At 43.6% G+C, this 27,162-nt stretch overlaps 1 protein-coding gene across 3 annotated transcripts in view; it reads left to right on the top strand.

The window, feature by feature from the left end:
- Positions 1–27,162, top strand: part of DOK5 (docking protein 5) — a 333,902-nt gene that overhangs the window by 141,284 nt on the left and 165,456 nt on the right. For 2 of the 3 annotated variants that reach the window (XM_077460549.1, XM_077460547.1), the window contains exons 7-8: positions 1,785–1,905; positions 15,194–23,886. In XM_077460549.1, the coding sequence (XP_077316675.1) occupies positions 1,785–1,905; positions 15,194–15,255 (183 nt within the window). In that variant the 3' untranslated portion in view covers positions 15,256–23,886. Of the gene's footprint in view, positions 1–1,784; positions 1,906–15,193; positions 23,887–27,162 lie in introns of those variants that run through there. The other variant, XM_077460548.1, reaches the window with a different exon arrangement.

The raw sequence follows: 27,162 nt of genomic DNA, 5'->3' as shown, positions 1-27,162 counted from the left end.
TTTACATCTGTCTCTGAAATGTCCCTTACCGACATCCTTTTGGTCTAAAAATCCTAAGATTATAGCTGCCCCACCTCTCCAGTACCTTCTCAGTCAATAGAAACATGTCTGTGTATACTGTGTGTACATGTATTTGTATACTGTGTGTGTATACTGTGTGTTCGCATCATCTCTGATTGCCTGGGGGGCCCATAATCTCCTATTGCCGGGGGCCCCATGAGTTGTCAGTCCGCCCCTGGATTGAGGTCACTTCCTGTGCGCCTCCTGGGTATTTTCTTTGCTTTTTCCATCAGGTTGATGTCACTTCCTGTGCTCCTCCTGGGCATTTTCCTGCCCTTTTCCATCAAGTCTTCTGCTCAGGTGCGGGTTGGTGCCCTGAGGCGTCTTTGGCGCATGCTCAGTCGGCACGGATTTCCTCTTGCGGCAACGCGCCATTGGTGCATGCGCAGTAAGCCCTGGACTCTTACATCTTCATAGAAACCAATCAGCTTCCAGGTTTTATTGCCAAAGCTATGCCCAGCTGCACCAGATTCTGAGTGCTCCAGTTTTGGTACATCAACCCCCACTGTGCCCCCCTGCCAATTCAGGGCAAAGTGATAGGCCATGTGGAAATGCCCTGCCCCCTTCTATATTCAGCCACCTTTGAGGTTTTCTCAATGGCATTAGTTTGACATCTATTTGAGAGGCTTCTGAGATCGTTCAGAATTCATTTGCTTTCCCGTAGATTTGTACAGAGTATTTCAGGAGAGGAGAGTTATAGAGGAAGGAGCGGAGTCCTCCAGCAGTGCAGAGTATTTCAGGAGAGGAGAGTTATAGAGGAAGAAGCAGTGTCCTCGGCAGGGCCGTCTTTAATACTGATTAGACCCTGGGCAAAACTTTTCTTGGGGGCCCCCCATGCAGTTTTGCTCTCCACCTGCTCTGAGACATACAATAAATAGCAGCTAGACTCAAAATCAGTTTACTGAATCAGATAAGGCATCTATTGCAATTGATTGCCAGAAGTTACAGTGTATCATTACCGCTCACTGACTGGTTGCTAGAGGTTACAGCACACATTACAGCTCACTGGTTAGTTGCTAGCGGTTACAGCACATGATTTCTGCTTGTTGATTGGTTGCTAGAGATTACTATGGATATGACCTCGGGGGGGGGGGGGGGCATGATATACATATCGATCTTACCAGCCACCGCTATTTACATATGAATGACGGTAATTTATATGTAAACACTGGGTCTGCAGGTGAGTCATCTGTACACAACAATATGGCAGAGTTGGACTGCATTAGTAGAAGCACTTCACACTGAGATAATGGGACACAGCACAGGACTAAATCCTCAAGGGGCGAGGGAATTTAATCCAGGATGGTTGGCAAGTATGAGGCAGCTGACAACAATGACAGGGCCCAGGGCAGCTGCCCCTTTTGCCCTGCCTTAAAAATGGCCCTGGTCCTCGGGCAGAGCAGAGTATTTCAGGAGAGGAGAGTTATAGAGGAAGGAGCAGAGTCCTCCAGCAGTGCAGAGTATTTCAGGAGAGGAGAGTTATAGAGGAAGGAGCAGAGTCCTCCAGCAGAGCAGAGTATTTCAGGAGAGGAGAGTTATAGAGGAAGGAGCAGAGTCCTCCAGCAGAGCAGAGTATTTCAGGAGAGGAGAGTTATAGAGGAAGGAGCAGAGTCCTCCAGCAGTGCACAGTATTTGAGTTATAAGTGGAGATGAGCTGACTACTCTAGCAGGTACAGGAAATCTGCAGTTATAAAATTAATGTTAATTATTTTATTTTTTTGCAGCTGCAGAGAAGGATAAGTGAAAGGACAGTGTCCCTAAACACGATGGTCCCATTACCCCGTAGCGCATACTGGCACCATATAACACGACAGCACAGCACCGGCCAGTTATACAGTCTCCAAGGTAAGAGTCCTGATGTACATTATGTCTTCTATCGATTATTCTTCAGGCGCTTCGCACAGCCATCCGCTTGTCTCTGCCGCTCTTGGTTTGGAATCGGTGAGCGGCTTCAGACATCTGCCACAGACATGGCAATCTATAATCCGGGGGGTGGGGGTGGGGGAGGGGTCACCTTCTGCAAAAATGAATCAAAAAAAGATAGAAACCGCTGTGAAGTTTTATGCAAATCTCAAGTTTTCCTCGTCTCCAGCTGCTTTCTTCTCCCCGTCACCCGCTTTCCTATTGGTCCTTCAATGTCATAGACCAATTGGGAGGTTGGAGGAGGGAGGGGACAAGCTCAGATTTCACAAGAAAATGTTAGACTTGCATGTAACGTTAGCTGCAAAGATTTTAGGATCTGCATTTCAACGTAAAGTTTTTTGTTTTGTTTTTTGTTTTTTTTACTAAAGATTTCTTCTGCCTGTATAGTTTTTGAACATATTCTCAAATAGAATTGTTTGAGTTTTTGGGGCTTTTATTTTTTTTTATTTTTTTGCTATGATTATATAAACCATTTCACCAACCTTTTCACACTGCTTTTAGAAGGAACTTAATTCTCATGTAATGTGATTCTTTAGTCAGATTCAGTACTTGAAATAAAAAGGACTCCATAGTGATTGGTATCAATTAATATCATTGCCTGGATGAGAACGGAAGGCTTCATGCAGGTTTTCTGCAAGTTCCTATGCTGCATTGTTACGTTTTATTGGACCTGATAAGACCATTCATACTCCTCTGCTTTACTCATGTGTCAGAAGCCATGAAATCAGGCCGAGACAGAAGTACAATTAAATCACGCTTGTTTAATAATAAAAGTAAAAAGAACAAAACGTAGCCAAAGTTCAGTAAGCGGAGTGGATAGTCAGCCAAGCCAGAAGTCAGGGATCAATGTAGTGCAACAGCAAGGAGGATCTGGAGCCAGAAGGGATATCAGCAAAGCCAGTCTTGAACAGGATCGCAGGAGATTTTTGGAGGAGAGTTTCTGTGATGTTGACCAAGGCGAAGGCAGAGCTCCTCTGGACTGGACGGCTTAAGTAGGCAGGACTGACGAGCAGGATCATCAACAGCTGCGTAACTGTGGAGAGATGGGAGCTGGCAATTAGCCAACAGCTAAGGAGAAGGAAGGGCTGAGCCCAGCCCCGACATCATGTCACACTTGTACTGAGGCCTCTCATAGCGACTAAACTAATCTCAGAATGTATTATGTTACCACAAGAGTAGTTGATATATATAGAAACTTTGTGGGCTGTAGGGGTACCTCATCCTTAAAGCGGGAGTACGCCGGGACTCCGCATTTTATTTTTATTTTTTTAAAGTCAGCAGCTACAAATACTGCAGCTGCTGACTTTTAAAATAGTGACACTTACCTGTCCAGCGCGCCCGCGATGTCGGCACCCGAAGCCGATCTCTAGATCGACACTCGAGTGCTGCCGCCGCCATCTTGGGTATGGGAATCAGGAAATGGAGCCTTTCGGCTTCATTTCCCGGTTCCCTACTGCGCATGCGCGAGCCGCGCTGCGCAATGAGGACGGTCCCCGCTGCCTCTGGGATCTGTGTTTCCCAGCAGGCAGCGGGGCACTTGCGGAAGGGGGCGGGCACTTGCGGAAAGGGGCCTAATGTACGCCCCTTCCCGCAGAGAGCTAGCCCGGAAGTGGGTGCAGTTACCTGGATTATCCAGGTAACTGCACCCCCCTCCCCCCTGAAAGGTGCCGATTGTGGCGCCGGAGGGGGGGAGGAATCCGATGAGCGGAAGGTCCATTTTAGGGTGGACCTCCGCTTTAAGAAGATTTAAAAATAGGACGGGTTGAGCGGACTTTACCGATACCAGTGAAGGCCAACGTAATTCTAAATATTATCTTTTATTACAAAATTGTTAAAAAAATGTTTACACGCGCTAAATAAAATCAAAGTTACAGGTGTACCTAATAAAGTGTCCGGTGAGTGTATATATCCTCCTGTATACACTTTCCAGGGTATTCCCCCTGTATGCTCTCTCTCCTCCATGCGGTGCCATATGGCGTGCCTTATGTAAAACGTGTGCCCATTTTAGATGGGGTCCTGCTCATTTGTATGCGACATGTACTTGCGGGAAAAACATGAGATGCGGCAACCAAATAAAAAAAAATAAATAAACACTTTAAGACACCTTAATGAGAGCTGCGCCTCCGAACACAACACTGCAGGATTCTCATTTCACTTCATGCTCTGGGAAGTGCGCACCGGCATGGAGACCGGCCCTAAATCTCTTCCCAATAGAATTAATACATTTTTAACTGCAGCTTTGAATCAATTTTATGCTCCTGTTGAATGTTCCCTTGATTTTTTTTTTTTTTTATTTTTTTTTTTATAATTGCACCATCAGGGAGTGCAATAATTAGTCCTAATGTACTTTCTGGCAGAGCTGAACTTTAACACTTGACCAAGCACAGTTCCCGATGGAGGAAATATTGCAGGCAAATTCTAGTAAATTTAAGACATTCATTATTGAAGCTGTTGGTCACCCTACGCTTTTATTACCAGGGCCATTTGTGAACAATTTCAATTAGGACTTTACGTAGAATATTTATTTTCAGTCCACTTACAGGGGGGTGGGGGAAATAATGATTTGCTCCCCCGCAGATTGTGTAAGTTTGCCCATTTACAAAGAAATGAAGGGTCTGTAGTTTTTATAACAGGTTTATTTTATATGATAGAGACCGAATATCAACCAAAAATCCAGAAAACCCCCAAAAAAAAACACATGCTACAAATGTTATAAATGGAGTTGCAGTAAGTATTTGATCCCCAAGCAAAACATGACTCAGTAGTTGGTGGAGAAACCCTTGTTGGCGAGCACAGAGGTCAGACGTTTCTTGTGGTTGGTGACCAGGTTTGCACACATCTCAGGAAGGAATTTTGGTCCATTCTTCTCCTTAAGGTTTCCTTGGCCGCCGCCTGGCAACTCAAAGTTTTAGCTCCCTCCATAAATGTTCTATAGGATTAAGGTCTGGAGACAGGGGTGGACTGACAACTCATGGGGCCCCGGGCAATAGGAGATTATGGGGCCCCCAAGCAACCTGAGATTATGGGGCCACACAGTATATACACACAGTATACAATCACACAGTATACACATACATGTACACACAGTATACACAGACATGTTTCTATTTGCTGAGAAGGTACTGGAGAGGTGGGGCAGCTATAATCTCAGGATTTTTAGACCAAAAGGATGTCGGTAAGGGACATTTCAGAGACAGATGTAAAAAAAACACAGATTTTTACATACTGTCCCTGGTTTTACTGAGGCTGGAAACCCTCATGGGGCCCCTTAGTGGCTCGGGGCCCTCAGGCAGTGCCCGAGTGGCCCAATGGTCAGTCCGCCCCTGTCTGGAGACTGGCTAGGCCACTCCATGACCCCAATGTGCTTCTTCTTGAGCCAACTCCTTTGTTGCCTTGGCGGTATATGTTTTGGGTCGTTGTCATGCTAGAAGACCCATCCACGCCCCATCTTCAGTGTTCTGGCTGAGGGAAGAAGGTTCTCACCCAAGATTTTACAATACGTGGCCCCGTCCATTGGTCCCTCAATGCGGAAAAGTCGACCTGTACCTTTGGCAAAAAAAAAGAAGATTCCCACTGTGTCAGCATAGGCAGTGTGGTGGTCCCATCCCTAGATGTAGATCAAAAAAGTACCCCCTAAGTGGGACTTTGACAGACCACCAACACATGCAAGGAAATTATAAAATATCATATTTATTGATACACAAAATAATAAAAACAGGGACAGGCGACTAGCATCTGAACAGTAAGCCCCATGTACACACGGTCGGAGATTCCGACGGAATGTGTCCTATCGGACCAGTTTGTCGGATAATCTGACTGTGTGTGGTATGCATCGGACTGTTTCCGTCGGAATATCCGTCTGACTCAATTTTCCAACTTGTTGGAAATATTTTCCGACAAACTGGTCCGATAGGACATACTCCGATTATGTGTAGAGAATTTTGATCGGACAAAGTGCCACGCATGCTCAAATCAAATTCCTACATCAAAGCTATTGGCTACTGGCCTGAACGTAGTCCCATCGTAACGAAATTACGTCATCACGTTCTGAATGATCGGATTTTATCGACAACTTTTGTCCAACCGTGTGTATGCAACAGTTTCGGACAAGATCCGACGGACAAAATCCACCGGGCAAAATCCGACGGATTTGGTTGTCGAAATCTCCGACCGTGTGTAGAGGGGCTAAGAATATGCAATACAATACATATAGAAAAGACAATAAACCATATAACCACACTTATGCTCTCATAGGCATTGGATATCCCAAGACCCGACGCGTTTCCAGTTTTGCTTGAAAACTTTCATCAGGGGTGGAGAGTAAAAGAAAATACAATATGGTAATAGCTCGTGATAGAGCCACTCCACAATGAGAGGTAGAAATATTAATTAATACAAAGGCAGCCAGAACACAATGTCAAATCCCTAGTGACGACCATGGGTATTAGCGCATCCCTCCGCAAGAAGTGCATGCTGAAGTGGGTACTGCAAATTACGTATCCACCGGCTCCCTAAGGTAATGCTGGGTAAAATAGACCCCGCACCAACGTATATCTGAGCCCAAAATGTGGCCCCCAGGAGGTCCCCTGTCCATGTGGTTACCTTATTGAGAATACCCAGGAGGCGATAATGTGTAGTGTCCTGTCTGGTTTCAGTGCGGCCCAAACATTTCCTGCATGGGGGGGCAGAGAAACCGCCCCGAAACATCATGTTTCCACCTTCGTGCTTAACTGTAGGGATGGTGTCCTTAAGGTCATAGTCAGCATTTTTCTTGCTCCAAACACGAGTCGAGTTAATGTCAAAGAGCTAAATTTTGGTCTCCTCTGACCACAGCACTTTCTCCCAATCCTTCTCTGAATCATTTAGACGTTCATTTGGCAAATTTTAGATGGGCCTGTCCATGTGCCTTCTTGAGAAGAGGGCCCTTGCTGGCTCTCAGGATTTCAATCCATGGCGGTGTATTGTGTTATCAATGCTTGGTTTGGTGACTGTGGTCCCAACTGCCTTAAGATCATTCACAAGCTCCTCCCGTGTAGTTCTGGGGTGATCCCTCACTTTTCTCATAATCCTCCTTACCCCATGAAGTGAAATCTTGCATGGGGCTCCAGACCGATGGCGATATTTATTTTGTATTTCTTCCATTGCAAATAATCACTCCAACAGTAGTCTCCTCCTCACTAAGCTTATGGTGATGGTCTTTGTCAGGAACCATGAATCAGACAGAGCAGGAAAATGCAGTAAAAATCACACCCTTTAATATAGTGGTAAAAATGGTACAAATGGTAAACGTAGTATAAACATAGCCAGGGTTTGGTAACCAAATCGGGTAGTCAGAACAAGCCTGGAAATCAGGGAGCCAGAGGTCAGCATAGTCAGAGCAGCTGACACGATCAGGAACCCTATAGGTACCAGAAAAAGGAATACAAAATATATTTTTAGAAAAATAATTACATTTATTAAACATAGATATAAAAATTGACAATATAGCATTAAAAACAGATAGAGTTGGCTTCCAATAGAACAGGGATATGCAATTAGCGGACCTCCAGCTGTTGCAAAACTACAAGTCCCACCATGCCTCTGCCTTTGGGTGTCATGCTTGTGGCTGTCAGTCTTGCTATGCCTCATGGGACTTGTAGTTCTGCAACAGCTGGAGGTCCGCTAATTGCATATCTCTGCAATAGAATAAGCCACACATAGTATATGTATTGCTCCCTGTTGCTGCTTGAATGTGGCAGGTCAACGTTTCGCTTTCGCTTCCTCAAGACCTATAAGCCTGACACCAAGCAGAGGGATTCTGCATAAGAAAGGGGAAATAATCATATTTCAAATATGGACAATGGGTACATATATACATTCCCAAAAGGTGAGATGTCCCAGAAAGACAAATAAGTGATGCATAGAGGAAACCTCTCACTTAGAACAGCATAAATCTCATAAGCGTGACATGCCCCACGCCATCCCAGCGTGTCTGGATGGTACCAAGGATCACTAGGATACCCAGAGGGATCAATCAAAACTCTACATAATATAAAAATCTGCATACTATAAATAATCCGAAAACCTTGGGATGGAATTAGAAAAAAAAAAAATAATAATAAGTGGCCCTAAATTCAGCAAATACTCACTTGGCTATGGAGATGTAAGAGTTTCAATATTGAGCCTAGCGGGTGTACGTATACCAGACTGGAATCTAGATAAAAGGACAGTGACTGTGGGCTAAAATGGAAAAAAGAGTCTCTCTGCTTGGTGTCAGGCATATAGGTCCTGAGGAAGCAAAAGCGAAACGTCGACCTGCCATATTCAAGCAGCAACAGGGAGCAATACATATACTATGTGTGGCTTCTATTGTAAGCCAACACTATCTGTTTTTAATGTTATATTGTCAATTTTTTATATCTATGTTTAATAAATTTATTATTTTTCTAATACTATTTTGTATTCCTTTCCTGGTACCTATAAGTGTTCTGCTCCAACGTTCCCCTTTTTTAATTAGAAATTTCATATGGATGTGGTACCCCCTTGGCCCTTTATATTTATATATATATATATATATATATATATATATATATATATATATATATACACATATATATATATATATATACACACACTGGAAGATCCATCCACGACCCATCTTCAGTGTTCTGGCTGAGCGAAGAAGGTTCTCACCCAAGATTTTACATTACATGGCCCCGTCCATTGGCCCTTGAATGTGGCAAAGACGACCCATACCTTTAGCAGAGAAACAACCCCGAAGCATCATGTTTCCACCCCCATGCTTGACTGTAGGGATGGTGTTCTTAGGGTCATAGTAAGCATTTTTCTTCCTTCAAACAGGACGAGTGCCCCTCCTCAAGAAGGCACGTGTCCAGTCATGAAAATAAACATCTAAATGGTTCAGAGGATTGGGAGAAAGTGCTGTGGTCAGACAAGACCAAAATTGAGCTCTTTTCCATTAATTCGACTCGCCGTGTTTGCAGGAAGGAAAATTACTTGCTGAAAATGGTACCTCCGCCTACAGAAAGTAATTTTGTAGAAATCATAGATCTAAAACAAACAGAGGTGGACTGGTTTGGCAAAAGATTGACAGGCAGGACAGGCAGAGGTCTACCAGGTTTAGGTAGATGGATATGTAGAACAGATGGAAGTCTAAGTAGATGGCCCTGAAGAGGTCCAGGTTCTTAGGAGCTGTCTGGTGTTCACCAGTGCATCCCACAAGACATTATGAGCTTGTGGTGGACGGCTCCCAGGTTGTGGCCCCCCAGTTACACTTGGAGTGGCAACAGCTGACAGCAGGCAGAGACGAAGCATGGTTAACAATCGGCAGTCAAGGTTATGGTTAACTAAGTATAAGGTCAAGGCAAATGGTTAACACGAATTGTTGAAAAACAGGCAGGGGCCAAAAACAGGTGTTAGAACTCCAGCAGAGATCAGGTTACAGGAGCCTTAAAGTGGTTGAAAACCTCAGACATGAAATATGAACCCTCTTATAGTCTCTACTTATCTCAGAGCACTACGGGTCATTTCTGTCTGCTGCCTCCTTCCTCTGCTATCTGCAATAAGTCACTTTTGACAAGTTTTTTCTGACACCAAGAAGTAAAAAGATGACAGGGGAGGGAACACCAGCACACAGCTTGTGATTGACAGCCTTAGCTGTGTTCCTGTGTGCTATGTGAACGGTGGTGTGTCCCTTTTCTTCAATCAGCTCTCTGAGCTTTTTTACCTGAGCTCTGCGGAGTGTAACTTCAGCTGCTCACCCCCTGTTTTCTGACAGGTCTACCGGTGCCAATGGATGTACATGTAGAACAAACAGAGGTGTATGGTCTAAAGGTAGATATGTAGAAAAGATGGAGGTCCACCAGTGCAAATAGATGGATATGTAGAACAGACGGAGGTGTATCAGTCAAAGTAGGTTGATATGTAGATCAGAGACGTACCAGTGCAAATAGATGGATATGTAGATCAGACGGAGGCGTACCAGTGCAAATAGATGGATATGTAGATCAGACGGAGGCGTACCAGTGCAAATAGATGGATATGTAGATCAGACGGAGGCGTACCAGTGCAAATAGATGGATATGTAGAACAGACGGAGGTGTACAGTCTAAGGAGGTGGATACATGGATACATAGAACAGATGGAGGTTCTCCAGTGCCAATAGATGGTAATGTAGAACAGATGGTGGTGTACCGGTCTAAGTGGATGGGATATGTAGAACAGACGGAGGTGTACAAGTGTAAATAGCTTGATATGTAGATCAGATGGAGGTGTACCAGTGCAAATAGATGTATATGTAGAACACACTGAGGTGCACAGTCTAAATAGGTGGCTAATTAGAAGAAACAAAGGTGTATCAATGCAAATAGACAGATATGTAGAACAGACAGAGGTGTACTGGTCTAAGTAAATGAATATATAAAACAGATGGAGGTTCTCCAGTGCAAATGGGTGGAAATGTAGAACAGAGGGAGGTGTACCGGTTTAAGTAGGTGGATATGTAGAACAGATGGAGGTTCTCCAGTGCCAATAGATGGTAATGTAGAACACTATGAGGTGTACAGTCTAAGTAGGTGGATACATAGAACAGATGGAGGTTCTCCAGTGCCAATAGACAGTAATGTTGAACAGATGGCGTTGTACCGGTCTAATGCCACGTACACGCGACCGGACTTTTTGACAGCAAAGGTCCGACGGAACGAGTCCGTCAGACAATTCGATCGTGTGCGGGCTCCATCAGACCTTTGCTTGCCAAATATCCGGCGGACTTTAGAAATAGAACATGTTTTACATTTCCCCACTGGAACGCCGCCGGACCGAGAAATCCGTTCGTGCGTATGCTAGTCCGACGGGCAAAAAACGACACTAGGGCAGCTATTGGCTACTGGCTATGAACTTCCTTATTCTAGTCCGGTCGTACGTCATCATGTTCGAATCCATCAGACTTTGGTGTGATTGTGTGTGGCCAAGTCCGTTCATTCGGAAAGTCCGTCGGAGCTCTGCCGAAAGTCCGTCTGACCTAGTCCTTCGAAAAGTCCGGTCATGTGTACGCAGCATTAGTGGATGGGATATGTAGAACAGGCGGAGGTAGACTAGTGTATTGAGCTTGATATGTAGATCAGATGAAGATGTACCAGTGCAAATAGATGTATAGGTAGAACACACTGAGGTGCACCGTCTAAGTAGGTGGATAATTAGAAGAAACGAAGGTGCACCAGTGCAAATAGATGTAAATGTAGAACAGATGGAGGTGTATCGGTATAAGTCGGTGGATATGTAGAACAGATGGAGGTGCACCGGTGCAAATAGATTAATATATAGATTAGACAGGGTTTCTCACCCAGGGTTCCGTGAAACTCTAGGGTTCCTCCAATGGTTGCTAGGGGTTCCTTGAGAAATGACCAATTTTTGCCTCTAAGGCAGGTTGTAGGGGGACATTCTTCCCCAAGACCACAGATGTAAGGAATCCTCTTCCACTGACCATCACACAAATGTATGAGTTGTAGATTTAGCCATTTTTAACCGGGGTTCCCTGAGACCGAAAGGTTATTTCAAGGGTTCCTCCATGTTGAAAAGGTTGAGAAAGTCTGGATTAGATGGTGGTTCACCCATCTAGGTAAGGGGATATGTTAGATCAGATGGCGGTATACCATTCTAATTGGGTCAATATGTAGAAGAGACGGAGGTGTAATGTAGTACACACAACCGGACTTTTCAACTGACTTTCATAGTTAGTTAGGTTGAATAAAGACACCAGTCCATCCAGTTCAACCCGAGTGAGTGTCTACAATTGTCCCCATCCCTGTACACTGCACACTCATGTTGGTCCCTACCCTCAAGGAGCCCACAATCCAAGGTCCCCATTCATATACTAGGGGCCAATTTTGAACAGAAGCCAATTTACCTACCAACATGTCTTTGGATTGTGGGAGGAAACCGGAGTACCCGGAGGAAACCCACGCAGGCACAGGGAGAACATGCAAACTCCAGGCAGGTAGTGTTGTGGTTGGGATTTGAACCAGCGACCCTTCTTACTGCTAGGTGAGAGTGCTACACCACTACACCACTGTGCCGCCTTTCGGCCGGAGTTCCGATGGACTTTCCGAATGAACGGACTTAGCCACACACAATCACACCAAAGTCTGACGGATTTGAACGTGATGACGTACGGCTGGACTAGAATAAGGAACTTCATAGCCGGTAGCCAATAGAGGCCCTAGCATCGGTTTTCGTCCGTCAGACTAGCATACACATGAGGGGATTTCTCGATAGGAACTGGGTCCGGTGGAGTTCCGGCGAAAAAAAAACGGAAACGTGTTCTATTTCTAAAGTCCATCAGATTTTTGGACATCAAAGGTCCTTTGGAACCTACACACGATTGAATTGTCAGACAGATTCGTTCCGTCAGACCTTTGCTGTCAAAGTCCTGTTGTGCGTATGCGGCATTACAGTGCAAATAGATGGATCCATTATGTAAAACAGTACCTGTGTACGGAGACAGATGTATAGAGCCTATGGTGTATTTGTCTTGATTTTTGGAAAGTATAACCGTCAATATCAAACCTTTTTTTTTTTTTTTTTTTTTTTTATTCATATTTTGGTCTAGTTGAGCCCTAATCTTGTATTCACAAGCCATCATTATTATGTATGTTGGTCTATTAATTACCTCAGTTTAATAAAAGGTAAATCAGTTTACATATTAAGAATTCTGCAGTACATCTACATGGAAATCGGGTGCCTTAATTTAATTAAATGGGAAATAAAAAAATGGAAAATTATATTTGCCATAAATATATTACAAAATTATCTGCATCAATCTCAATTACGCGGAGTAAGCCGCGGACACGTTATTGATTCCCTACATATTTGCCCTCATTTAGTGGAATACGTTGTTTGAATGTCTAATTACCTCCTAGAAATAAAATGGATTGGGCTTCCAACTCTTACACATGAATCACGGGTATCTTTAAACTATAATGCCTATTTTACATGTTCCCCCAACTACTGCTAATGGTGTGTGTGATTCTTCTAGCTCAACGTCGACATCTAGTGTCGCGTCTTTTTTTCTATTATTCCTCATGCCTTTAAAAGGGACACAAATATTTATTTATTACAGGTACTTATAACGCGCCATCAATTTACACAGCGCTTTTACATTCACACACTATATATATATATATATAGATAGATAGAGAGAGAGAAATAGATATATATATAATATCTCTCTCTCTCTCTCTCTCTCTCTCTCTCTCTCTCTCTCTCTCTCTCTCTCTCTCTCTCTCTCTCTCTCTCTCTCTCTCTCTCTCTCTCTCTCTATATATATATATATATATATATATATATATATATATATATATATATATATATATATATATATATATATATATTAGAGATAGATAGATATATATAATATCTCTCTCTCTCTCCATCTATCTATCTATAGAATGTGTGTATATATATATACATAAGATAGAGAGAGAGAGAGATATTAGGATAGGGACCGATGTGAGTGTGCAATGCACATGGATAGGGACAATTGTACACTCACTCAGGTTGAACTGGATGGACTGGTGTCTTTATTCAACCTTGCTAACTATGTAACTATATATATAGTGTATATTATATTGCACATTCACATCATTCCCTGCCCTCAAAGAGCTTGCAATCTCAGGTCCTCTACTCACATTACATTCATACATGCCAGCATGTCTTTGGAGTGTGGGAGGAAACTGGAGCACCTGGAGGAAACCCACACAAACACAGGGAGAACATGCAAACTCCAGGCAGGTAGGGGTTGGGATAATATGATTTTTTTTATTTTTTTATTTTTTTTAATGTATGTATTTTATATAGCTTTGCAAACATTTCCTTAGAGTTTTATGTAGAGCAGTCAGCCATTCAAACTAATTGAGGGAATTTCTAGATTAATATAACTTTTAATGGTGAAATTATATACTCTGTGTGTATATAGATGTGTGTGTGTACAATTATATATATATGTATATATGTGTGTGTGTGTGTGTGTGTGTGTGTGTGTGTATGTGTATATATATATATATATATATATATATATATATATATATATATATATATATATATATATATATATATATAATATAATATAATATTGAAAAAAGTATTGGGGTGCCTGCCTTTACACAAACTTTAATGGCATCCCAGTCTTAGCCCTTGTACACACGGTCGGAGATTCCGATGGAATGTGTCCGATCGGACCGTTTTGTCGGATATTCCGACTGTGTGTGGTCACCATCGGACTGTTTCCATCGGAGTATCCGACGGACCAAGTTTTTCAACTTGTTGGTAAAATTTTCCGACAAAATGCTCTGATCGGACATACTCCGATTGTGTGTAGAGAATTCCGATCGGACAAAGTGCCACGCATGCTCAGATCAAATTCCTACACCAAAGCTATTGGCTACTAGCCTGAACGTAGTCCCGTCGTAACGAAATAACGTCATCACGTCAGATTTTCCGACAACTTTGTCTGACCGTGTGTATGCAACGGTTTCGGACAAAATCCGTCGGACAAAATCCGACAGACAAAATCCGACAGATTTGGTTGTCGGAATCTCCGACCGTGTGTACAAGGGCTTAGTCCGTAGGGTTCAATATCGAGTTGGCCCCACCCTTTGCAGCTATAACAGCTTCACCTCTTCTGGGAAGGACGTCCACAAGGTTTAGGAGGGTGTCAATGGCAGGGGGTCTCAAACTGGTGGCCCTCCAGCTGTTGCGAAACTACAAGTCCCACGAGGCATTGCAAGGTTGACCGTTACAATCCTAAATCTCACAGGAAGAGGCACTATGGGGACTTGTAGTTTCGCAACAGCTGGAGGGCCACCAGTTTGAGACCCCCCCCCCCCCCTGGTCTATTGACCATTCTTCCAGAAGGGAATTTGTGAGCTCAGGCACTGATGTTGGACAAGAAGACCCAGTTCACAGTCTTTGGGGTGAATTAGAGCGCTGAAACTGATGCGCCACTTTGTGTTAGTCTATCACATAAAATTCCAATAAAATACATTTACGTTTTTTTTTTGGTTGTAACATGACAAAATGTGGAGACATTTCAAGGGGTATGAATACTTTTTTCAAGGCACTGTACATAATAATGTGTTTTATCTGTCGCTCAGAATCTTATCTTTTCTCTCTTTCTGTCCCTTTCTGTCGTTCTGCTTTCTTTGCTGCCGCCAAGACCTATCAACACAGAAGCTTCATAGAACAGACACGTTCCCCACCTACAGATCTGAGCACTGATGAAGACTGAATGGGACTTGTTTTACTCTATATATAAACTTTTTTTTTTTTTTTTTTGGTCTTGAACTGGCAATCCGATTTCTTATCTCTTATGAATGGCTAGACGTTCATAGAACATTACCAACAAGCTGGAATATTTATATACTCTTCGATGTAACTTTTTTTTTTTTAACTCTTTAAGAAGAATGCGCTTTTTTTTTGCCATTCGAAGGAAAACATTTTTCACCACGTTTGACCACATTGGATTGGAGAACGGCATATCTCATGGTTTATATCTCACATCGTCCTCGCAAAGTGTGTTGTAGGGTTTTAGCTGGATGACCTGCATCTTCTCTGAATGGGAAAGAAGGCACACAGAGTTGGAGACCTGTTGGTGGCCAAAACCTGCTCTGGGTGTTTGTCTTGTTGTACTTTGTTGTGTTTTTTTGGGGGTTTTTGTTTGTTTTTGTGACATTCTGAAATGTTATTAGAAGTCCTTAACTTTATTGGATTTTTTTTTGTTTTTTTTCCACCCCTGCATGTGCACTGGGTTCGTTTTTTGGCTCTCCAAATTCTAAAATAGAAAATTCTACCTGTGATGCAAAATGTTCCTACACTATATCTACCAGTCTCTTGTGTTTTATGCTAATTATGGCAAAACTAGAGGAGAATCTCATTCATAATCATTTTATTTCTAAATTTACAGATTTTCAGTGGTAAGGCTTACCTTACGTAATTAGGAGGCTTCTTACATGGTGGGGCACAGGGAAGCATGGAACAGATAACAGTTGCAGCCCATTACACAGCAAAGCAAATGACAAGAACAGGGAGTAATAGGGAGGACGTCAGAGGTAACAGTCATTAGCCCTTGTACACACCGTCGGACATTCCGACCACAAAATCCGTTGGATCTTTTCCGACGGATTTTGTCCAAAACTGGTTTTGCATACACACGGTCGGACAAAGTTGTCAGAAAATCCAATCATTCGTGATGGCGTTCGTTCGTTATGACGGGACTACATTCAGGCTAGTAGCCAATAGCTTTGGTCTCGTAATTTGATCTGAGCATGAGTGGCACTTTGTTCGATCGGGACTCTCTACAAATGTTCGGACAAAGTCCGATCGGATCATGTTGTCGGAAAATTTTATATCCAGCTCTCAAGATTTGTTGGTCGGACATTCTGACGGAAAAAGTCAGATGGAGCCCACACACCGTCTGATTATCCGACAACATGGTCCGATCGGATATTTTCCGTCGGAATTTATGACCATGTGTACAAAGGCTTAGAATTTAGCATGTCAGGAATCGGCAGCAGGGATGGCCAGATCTGCGTGGCTACACTAGGGAACTGAGACCAGACTATATAGTATATAGTAAAGTCAGTTTATTAATAGCAAAACAAAAGACATCCAAACACCAGCAAAGAGGAATCACAGCAAACGTGAGGATACAAGTGAACCACAATCATGCAATCAAAATGCCTAACTAGTAGCAACCTATCTAAGTAGCAAGAAGCCTAACCAACAAACTATATAACTATATACAATATGTACAAAAATTAGGAACATGGATAAACAGGGAACTTTGGAGATGCAGGGAACAGGTGGGAAGGGGGATCAGATACAGGGCCAGGACAAAGGGTGGGCAAGAGGGCGGCGGCTGCCCTGGGTGCAATGGTTTATTGCAGGGATGTGGGTGGCCTGACCCTAAACCTAAGGCCCCATTCACACCTGAGTGTTTTGTAGCTTGAAGCCTGAAGCTACAAAACGCTGGAGGGGAAAAAAAAATAAATCTATTGTTCTCAATGGAGATGGTTCACATCTCCACTCCAAGTCACCTGAAGCCGAACGCCTGAAGCTCAAACAAGTTCTGGACCCTTTTTTGTCGCTCGAATTGGGCAGATTTGAGCGTTTTTCTTCTTTTTACATTGGTGACTTTTTGCCCTGCACAAAATCGTGGCAAAGCACAGGAAAAAAACTGCAGCAAAATTGCGGTAAAAAAGCTGCATAATCGCAATTTTCTGCCTGAAAACGCTATACTCAGGTCTGAATGGGACCTAAGGGAAGGGGGGTCCCAGTTAGGCATAAATTGGGCCCCCCCTAGTTTGCCCTTGGCGCTAGATAGCCTTGTCCTGGCACTGATCAGGTACAAGGGGAGCAGAAAAGAGGCAGCAGGGTTCAGGATCTAGGCTCAGGATAAGTGGCAGAATCTAGTAGCAGGAAAGAACTGGATCAAGAGGCACTTGTGGAGAGGGCCTAAATACCCTCCCAGCAGCCAGCATGAGGGGGAAACTGATCACTGGGGTCTGCTGGCTGCTGGGAGACACCCGCTGGTGAACACTGGAATTACAACCCTCCATACAGGGAACTACAGTGCCACCAGCAGATGATCAAGGTCCTGACACAGCAACTTTAACCTTTTCCACAGTAGTCATCATTCTAAATCATTACCTACCTTTAGAGCACGGGGTCTTCAAACTATGGCCCTCCAGTTGCTCAGAAACTACAATTCCCATCATGTCTAGTCATGTCTGTGAATGTTCTGTGAATCTGCAACAGCTGGGGGGGGGGGGGGGCTGTAGTTTTAAGATCCCTGCTTTAGGGGAACTTGCAGTCTTAATGGTCCTACCACAGTCTTACAAACACACACCAGAACTAATTTAGGTAAGATGCCAAAAACCTGGCAATATGTTTTTCATATTGGGGGTGGGACAGCATACATAATACATGTAGACATGTTCCTGGTAAGAACTGAATGCAGCATTATTTAAAATGGTTCTGCCTCGCTCTGAGGGGAGTAATAGTGATTTCAAGAAATAATAGATTGTAATGTCCAAAGATAAGAGCTAGACAAACTGCATTCAATTTGTGAAATATAAGGGAAAATAAACATTTTATTTAGACAATATTAAAATTGCCATTCCAGAGGTGCAACTGTCCACATTTTAGACTTTGTCAAGTTAATCTTTAAGTTGTCTGGTGTTTCAAAAAGACCCATCATGCCGTATCTGTACATTTTTACTCGCTGTGCCTTGTTCACCAGGAACGCTCAAGTTGGTCACTCACTCGTCTTTTTGAATTGTTTGTTCCGAAACTTTAGAAACCTGTTTTTGGTGGGGAAATATAGCTCTGCAAGTAATATTTTGTATGTATGGTCTTTGTGTGGTCACCTACAAAAAAACGGTAAGGCACCCTGTTCAATATAATTTGCTTTTGTTACACTTACATTACAGTTTTGAACATTACTGGTGTTGAACTACAACTACTGCACTCTTGTATGCCCTCCTTACCTTTTGAGGACTTGTCCTCTTCAGATCATTTAAACCTAGCTTTGGCTACAGATGCTGTGGAACTTGTTAACCCTCCAGCCTTCATTTTTTCTTTATTGTACAAGTACTTTAAAAATACGTTTGTAGGTTGCTGTTTGTGATTATGCTGTGAAGGGAAAATAACATCCAGACTAAAAATAAATTTGTTAGTCATACAGTACATCTCACAGGCGCTTTGATCATTATGACATATAGTTATATGCAGCTTCACCTTCAGGTGACTGAAGAATGGCAAAAAAAGAAGGCTGCTTCTGGACATACCCTTATATTACCCCCCCCCCCCCATTCCCAGCTAGCTTCAGTTATTTTCCAGTGTCCTTAGTAGGTGATGGACCTCTCTGTACTCAGAAAAGCTTACCTTCTTTCAATGTAGGTTCCTCTCTATTGATAATGATATTTCACCATGATAGCCACCGTGGCTTCTAAAGCAGCTTCCAGGTTAGTTGATTCTTTGGCAGAGCATTGGGGAACCATACTCGAACCCCACTGGATGAAATATGTGGGGTTTGGCATGTAATGGTGCTGCCATGCACTGGATTCTGTTGTAGGTGCTCCCCCTTGGCAAATAGTGCAAGTGCGGAATTAGCCGCAGGGTGCTTTACAGGTCTAGGGCCTTAAGTCCCTGAAGACCCCTGCAGGTGTGTGCTCATTGTGGAGGGCAAAGCCAGATTGGATTATATCCCTTGTTAATTTTGCCTAGAAGATTTCCAATGGTGAGTGCAGGGTGGTAGCCCTTCAAACATCCAGCCAAATTTGCCTTCTGTATTTCTCTGGATCCCTGTTTGGGTATATGGGAGCTGCTGACCACTGGAAGGATGATAACTTGGAGGGACTGGTTTCCTTTAAAATAGCGGCATTAAATACTGCTGACCTGAACCCCGCTACTGCACCTGTGCACTTTCGCCTGGCAGTGCCTAATGCACATGCACAACATGGGCACCTACTGGGCACCTACTGCGCCTGCCTTGCCTCACTTCCATTTGAGTTACTGCAGCTAAATGCCCTGCCTCCTCCTGTTTCTGGGCATGACATTGGACTGGCAACACCTCTGGGCTCTCTCTTGGTAGCACAGTATAGCAGTTGTTACCTCGCTGCCTGGGTTTATTGCAGCCTACAAGTGTTTGGTACCAGGGAATTCCTCTCCCCACAGCTCTGGTGGTCATCAATATCCCTTCCCCATGGATGATATTTACAAGCATGGCAGATGGCAAGCACAAGTGAAACTTTCAAGCTCAGGCTCAGTTTTTGGTCGTTAAGTGGCTTGTAGATTGTCCACTAAGAGTCTCTGACGATTGCCCCCAGTCTGACCCCCTGCCTTCTCATCTATCTGCTGGCCCATCTGACACACCAGCTTCCTCTTAACTGTCTAGAGTGGAACTTTCTGCCAAAATGTAAGATTTCATGATGACATTTAAGGCCTTATCGAGGCCATAGACAGAAGGGGGGTTACAGCCATGCCCCATTCAGCTCCGGGGTCTTTGATTTTGCCCCTGAGCCAGACACATTACCTGAGGAGGGTGTGGCAGTTGAGGATAATTCCTCTCCTGTAGCAAAACTTTCATCCAAGCTTAAGGATGCTGAAACTACCCTTATTTCATGCTGTATGCTCCAGCTTTGCATTAAAGCAGCCTAGGTCTTCTCACCACATAATATCCAGCATGGGATCCCTTAAATTGCCCAAACCAGCTAAGACTTTCTTGGTCTACTCGCTAGTTGAACTGGTCCTGTATGGAGACTGGTATCACCCACAGAAGATATTTACTCCTTCGAAATGCTTCACTCTTCTGTGTGTGGCCCCTGTGGTAGATCTGGCCAATTCTTGTCTTAACAAGACCCTAATGGTGCCGATTGAGTATAATATCCTGTGCAAAGACCCGGTAGACAAAGGGCTAGACAATTGCTGTTTGGACATGAACCGAAGTCCAAGATCCATTCTAATGGATGTCTCTGTTCACAATCTTTTTACCTTTTTACCCATGGCCTTACGTTATTGCGTGAACGACTTAGTAGACACACTTAATCAAATCCCCAGGCTTCTCTCCATCCCCATGCACAGAATCTCTTGGCTTAAATGCTGATCAGCTGAGCTCCCATGAAAAACTGCCTTGAGTTGTTACTGTTTTAGGACGAATGTTTGTTTGGTCGTTCCTTGGATAATTATGTCAAGGAGATCACAGGAGGTTAGAGTACGCTCCTGCATCAGAAAAATTTTCACTGCTCTACCAGTAGGACTTCTGCTCCTGACGTTGGAAAAGATTCCTTTTGTCCCTCTGTGTTCCACTGCCAAGTATAAGACTGAAACATACTTTTAAAAGAAGACATGGCCCTCCAAACAAGACAGAACTGGTTCCAAGGCCCCTTCTCAGTGATTGGGCACCACCATTCCTAAGAATGGGGAGGCATGTGTTAATCTTCTCTGGCTTCTGGTCCTAGAAAATCTCAGACCCTCAGAGTGTAGTTTCCAGTGGATACAGACTGGTGTTTTGCACTCAGCTTTCTCCCCAATTCATGCTTGTGTCCTTCTCCTTCACAGCTGTTGAATCTGCTGTTGCCATCTAGCAGTTCTTGTCTTAAAGGATCATTACGTCTGTACCAAAAAATAATTCTTTTGAGGTCTCTACACAAACCTTTTTATGGTTCCCCAACCGAATGGCGGAGTCTGTCCCATTCTAGAGACTCTCAAATTGTTCCTATGGTTCAACATTTCTGCATGAAAACTGCAAGAATTATCTCCTTCCAGACAATTTTCTGGCCTTAATAGACATCTAGACTGCTTACTTGCTCATCTCCATCTTTTCACCTCATATCTGTGTTTGCAGTGGATGATCAAAATTACCAATCTTCTGCCCTTCCCTTTTGAGCCTTTCTGCATTTCTACTAGTTTTCACCTGGTTCTGGCTCTGCTCTGTGCCCAGGGGGTTAATATTTTGGGGTACCTGAACTGAGCTTGTTAAGGGACCAGTCCTCCCTATCCCTGTTGGTGAACATCCAACAGACAATAAAGACCCTGCATAACTTTGGTTAGATCCTCAATTTGAGGCAGTCATTGCTGGACCCATCTCACACATTGGAGTACATGGGTCTGATGTTAGACAAGGCCCTGTTTTAGATCTTCCTGCCTTGGAACAAACTTGTGTCCCTCAACTCCCATGACTGGGCCCATCAAAGGTCTTGGACCTAATGGTTGCCCCCTTCTACGCCGTACTTTACACTCAGTTTAACTTTAGAATTCTGCAACTTATCATTCTGGAACTGTGAGACAAACAGACGTGGTCCTTTGACTCCAAGGCCAGGCTGTTACTAGTGAGATTGATTTCCAACCCAGCACTGGAGTAAGAGAAGCCCTTTCCTTCAAAGATGGGAAAGGTTCTGATGACATAAGCCAGCCTGCCGAGCTGGGGAGCAGGCCCGAACGACCTCTCAGTGTAGGGGATATATTGGTTGGAGGAAGCTCACCTTTCCTTCTCTGTTGTGAGGACACCTGTTGAGAATCCAGGAGGACTATGTCATACCCATGGGCAATATCAACCATCAAGGAGGCACCACAAGTCACAATACACAAAAGGAAATGGACTTAATACCCTCTTGAGCAGAACTGCGCATTCAGTCCTGTACACTGTTCACATCCCAGACATGGAAAAGTGGCAGGCTTTCCCAGTTGCCAGATTTTAAAAGTTGAAAATCTGATTCCTGGCAGACACTCTGTGGGCTCTTCTGAATCATCTGCACCTTCTGTTATACGGGCCAGAGTTGCACCCTGCTTCTCAGTCACTGGCTTTAAGAGTATGGTTGTTGGGACAGGGGTCTTTTGGACATGGTCATCTCTACCCTCCTAAATGCTAGGAAATCGGCTTCTCACAGTCTGCCATTGCACCCGGAAAGCCTATTTTGCTTGGCGTGAATCAAAGAACCCAGAAAGTACTCCATGGGACGTATTCTCTTACTTCTAGTCTGGCCTGGACCAGCATCTGGCATGAGTACCATTTTGAAGGACTAATCTCGGTCTAAGCTGTTTTGTTTCAGAGACCTTTGGCTTCTCACTCCTTAGTGAAGTTGTGTGCTCTCCCGTCACCCCTTGGCACCTCAAACTGGTTCTCCTGGCTCTCTGGAAGCTGCCTTTTGAACTTAATAGGGATAGGCATATTCCATCGTCTGACCTTTTTTGTAAGGTGGCTTTTCTTGTTGATATTACAGTGCAGAGTGTCTCAAAGTTAGCGGCCTTATCCTAAATTAGACACACATGGTTAGATTTTTGCAATGCAGCGCTATCAAGAATTAACAAATCTCTGGGTGTGGCACCCATGGCTATCGGAATACCCGAACAGCACTTGCAGGCAAACAGATGGTTTAGCCGACAAACAAACCTTTTAGTATTTTGATTTTTAATTCAGGCTTTTAGTTGTTTTGTTTTTTTACGCATTGGCACCATTTTAATAATTTATACTTCATAGTAAATAACACATTGACATGGGACTTACCCTTTTATATTATATACAGTTGCTAAAGCGGCATTCTCAGAAAAAGACTGCTTGAGCTTATCAGCGATTTCTCGCAGCAAAGTTTGTTTTAATTAATACTGTATATAATAATACAATTAGGTTTTGTGGATGTCTGAGATACCCAGGTGATATTATCTTAATAATCTTGTTGATTTTTGTCCTCCAGGTATTAGGATGAAGTGCAAATGTTTTTGAGTTTTTTTTACCTCACATAGGAAGTCTTGGAAGACATTTTTTTTCCTCTTCCCCCCAGTCAAACTCAATAAAAATTCTACTAGGCTGAAAATAATTTAAAGTTCCTTCTTATGCCGCGTACACACGACTGGACTTTTCGATGGACTAGGTCTGATGGAATGAATCCATCGGATATAATGATCGTGTATGGGCTCCAGTGGACTCGGGTGCAGTCGCAAAAACCGTTCATCTGTATGCTAGTCCGACGTACGAAAACCGACGCTAGGGCAGCTATTGGCTACTGGCTATGAACTTCCTTAGTCTAGTCCGGTCGTACGTCATCACGTTCTAATCCGTTGGACTTTGGTGTGATTGTGTGTGGCCAAGTCCGTTCGTTCGGAATGTCTGTCGGAACTCAGTCGAAACTCTGTCAGGAAGACCGTCGGACCTAGTCCCTCGAAAAATGTCCGGTCGTGTGTACGCGGCATTAGAAATCAAATATCCTTTGGTCGCCTTTTTACCCCAATCATTTATTTTGTTGTATGCTGTCTTAAACATAAACTTCTGTGATATAGATCACTACAGGTTCTTAAGATTTAGTGAAATACAAACATTCATTATACTATTTTAATAAATTTAAGTTCTGTAAACCTTGGAGTCATTGTTTTTTTTTCATTAAGACAATCGCATTTTTAAAGCATATCTAAATGCAGAAACAAAAATGTAATATAGCTGATGTAAATATGAAAATAAAACACTTCCTGTCCCTGAAGGGGACATACGGGGTGCCAGCCTAGGCGTAGACAAATTTATTAATAAAAAAGTATAATTGCTACTCACAAAAGTAGAACTATCTCTTGAATGAGGTCTGAAGAAGAAGCAGAAGCCTGCAAATGTGTCACCTGACTTTTTTGAGGTCTTCCATTGGACGTCGCCCCTGGCGCGGCCCGTAGTGCATTCCACGCTGGTTGTGGCTCGCTCGGCTGACAGCTTCTGTTTTGGTACAGACATACCAGGCTCCAGAGCGGGACCGCAATGATTAAAAGGCTCTGAAGCAGCTGACAGAGGTAGGCGAAACCGGTCAGGCTAACAGGGTCCATCTCTGGATGACAACATTTGGCCTCATCTATCAGGGCTGGGCTCAGCCCTTCCTTCTCTGAGCTGGCCGCTCAGCTGTCAGCTAATTGCCAGCTCCTATCTCTCCACAGTTACTCAGCTGTTGATGATCCTGCTCGTCAGTCCTGCCTACTTAAGCCATCCAGTCCAGAGGTTCTCTGCCTTCGCCTTGGTCAACATCACAGAAACGCTCTCCTGCGATCCTGTTCAAGACTTGCTTTGCTGACATCCCTTCTGTCTCCAGATCCTGCTTGCTGTTCCACTACATTGATCCCTGACTTCTGGCTTGGTTGACTATCTGTTCCGGTTACTGAACATTGGCTATGTTTTGACTACGTTTGTTCTTTTTACTTTGATTATTAAACAAGTGTGATTTAACTGTACTTCTGTCTCTGCCTGATTTCATGGTTTCTGACATCATCACACTTTCATCATAATTAGGAAGGTTGGTGTTTTTCAATGAGATGAGAGGAATGCACTCTGGGATATTGGATCTATGGATTTGACGAGAACTGATATGTATATTGATCGTTGGTCAGTTGGAATGGACTAGTTCCTTGACCTACACCCCTGTTTTATTCAGACTTGTCTGAGATTGGGAGCTTGAGCAAGTCTGTACAGGATGTTTCTGGTACAGTGAGAGGGAGGCTATGGAGGACTGTCAATAATTCATGTCTCAAGTGATAATTTCACCACTGCATTCTGTCTACACAACATTGTTACCAAGTCCTATCCAGTTATTTCTTCATATCATTTACCATTACCACAACAACCATCATTTCTTCAAAGTTTTCCAGCATGGATCGGGACACTAATTGAACTCATCCCTTTGATTCTACACTATGGAGTGACAATATCCCCATTTTCCCATCCTTAATTCATCGGTCCAACCCAGCTACCTAAAGGTCATTTACACACCCTCAATAGGCTTTTGGAGCCTGGGGATACAACTACTACATATGTTACAGTATTCCCCATTTCTGTAGTACTGGGTGGTTACATATTAAACCTTCCACTCAATAAATGGGAAGAAAAGAGGTTTAACCTTTAACTACATAGAGGGTTCTTTACTGTAAGAGCGACAAGGATGTAGAATTCCCTTCCACAGGCAGTGGTCCCAGCGGGGGGGCATCGATAGTGTCAAATTATTAGATAAACACCTGACCGACCAGAACATACAGGGATATACAATGTAATACTGACATATAATCACACACATAGGTCGGACTTGAGTCTTTTTTCGACCTCACCTACTATGCAACCTTCCAGAGATGGACCAAATGTTTTTTATAACTCCTATGCTATGTATGTATGATGTTTTTATGATGTTGTTTTTCTACATTTTTTTTATATCATTAAAGTAGTTTTTCTTGCAGTCTTGGTTGTATGGTGAGTGGAGTCATAGACATGTTCTACCACAAGGGTTGGTTGAGCTATAACAGGTTTTTAAGTCTCCAGAGCGTTATACCACCTGTGACAGATCCCAGGACATTTCAATCTGACCCACACACTTTTATTCAAGATATGACCTATAAAGTTCTAATTTTGTCAGTAGCTATTATACTTTTTACAAATAAATTTGTATTTTAACTACTACACCTAGGCTGGTGCCCCCTGTCTGTGCCCTTTTTGTTTTTGCAGAGGTTTGCTTCACTCTATAGGGAGCTGCTGCTAGCATGATATAATTCTATATGGACTTCATTTGATAGTGTTTTCGTTTTTTACCGTCTAGTGTCGTTTTCCTGCGCTATTCTCCCTATCAGTGTCGGCCCAGGTCCCGCCCCCTTTCTCCATGCCACTTCCTATATGCAGTGGATAGATTCATGCATAGCATGAATCTATCCACGGGCGCCGCGGACACCCCCTATTCTTGCGTCCAATCCCTTTTCGGGGAACCGGGCGCATGAATTACAGCGGCGTGGTTTTTTTCTTTTTAAGCACCTGATTAGAACCAGAGGCTCTAATAAGCTTCAAAATAGGATGGACTCGGGTCGCAGGGAACGGGCTCCGGTCCCACCTAGGTGTGTTACAACAGTGAACTAATATTCGCTGTTGAAACAATGATCCTCAATAGAAGACTCCCGATTGGCCACCAAGGAGGAAGTGGGAAACTAATTTATGAAAGGTCCTCTTTATGGAGAGATGCGGGGTCAATAAAACTCCACATCTCTCCTCTCCTCCAGGCTGGAAAGCATGAGATCGGGGAAAAAAATCCACGATCTCATGCTGGCAGCTGCGACCGCGGCTTTGTTTACAACCGCGGCCCGGACATGACATCATAATGTCGCGCTCCGGGCCTCCGATGGTCATAGAGCTGACCGGTGACCACCTGATCACCGGTCATCTCTATGCTCGTTATCCAGGGGTGGGCTTTTCTTTCTCCGGGTCCCCGATGGCACGGGAAAGCCCAGAGAAGCACCGGATGGCGGCCGTAGGGGGGATGTCCCCTCCCATCCCCTGTAAGAAAGATGAAGCCGCGGAACTGCCGCTATGATCATTCTTATGGTGCCCAGAAACGCCGTCGGAAAACAAGGATATCTGAATGATGCCTGTAGCTGCACCCATCATTCAGATATTCCCACTGAAAGTCCAGGACGTCATATGACGTCCTTGGGCGGGAAGTGGTTAAAGAGTTTTTCAGATTATTGTAGAAAAAATGATCCACACTCCGGTTGTTGCTTTTATAAAATGTCTTCATTTTATTGAACAGCCACAGTGAACAAAAGCAGATTAAGTCAGTTGACGCGTTTCAGCCCATAAGGCCTTAGTCATAACCACATTACAGACATAAAACTTTGAAATAAATAAAG

Source organism: Lithobates pipiens, unplaced genomic scaffold (genome assembly GCF_037356315.1).
Source record: "Lithobates pipiens isolate NorthernLeopardFrog02 unplaced genomic scaffold, aLitPip1_a1.2 Scaffold_28, whole genome shotgun sequence".
In the NCBI taxonomy this organism is placed as follows: Eukaryota; Metazoa; Chordata; class Amphibia; order Anura; family Ranidae; genus Lithobates; species Lithobates pipiens.
This window is presented reverse-complemented; position numbering and strand designations above follow the sequence as displayed.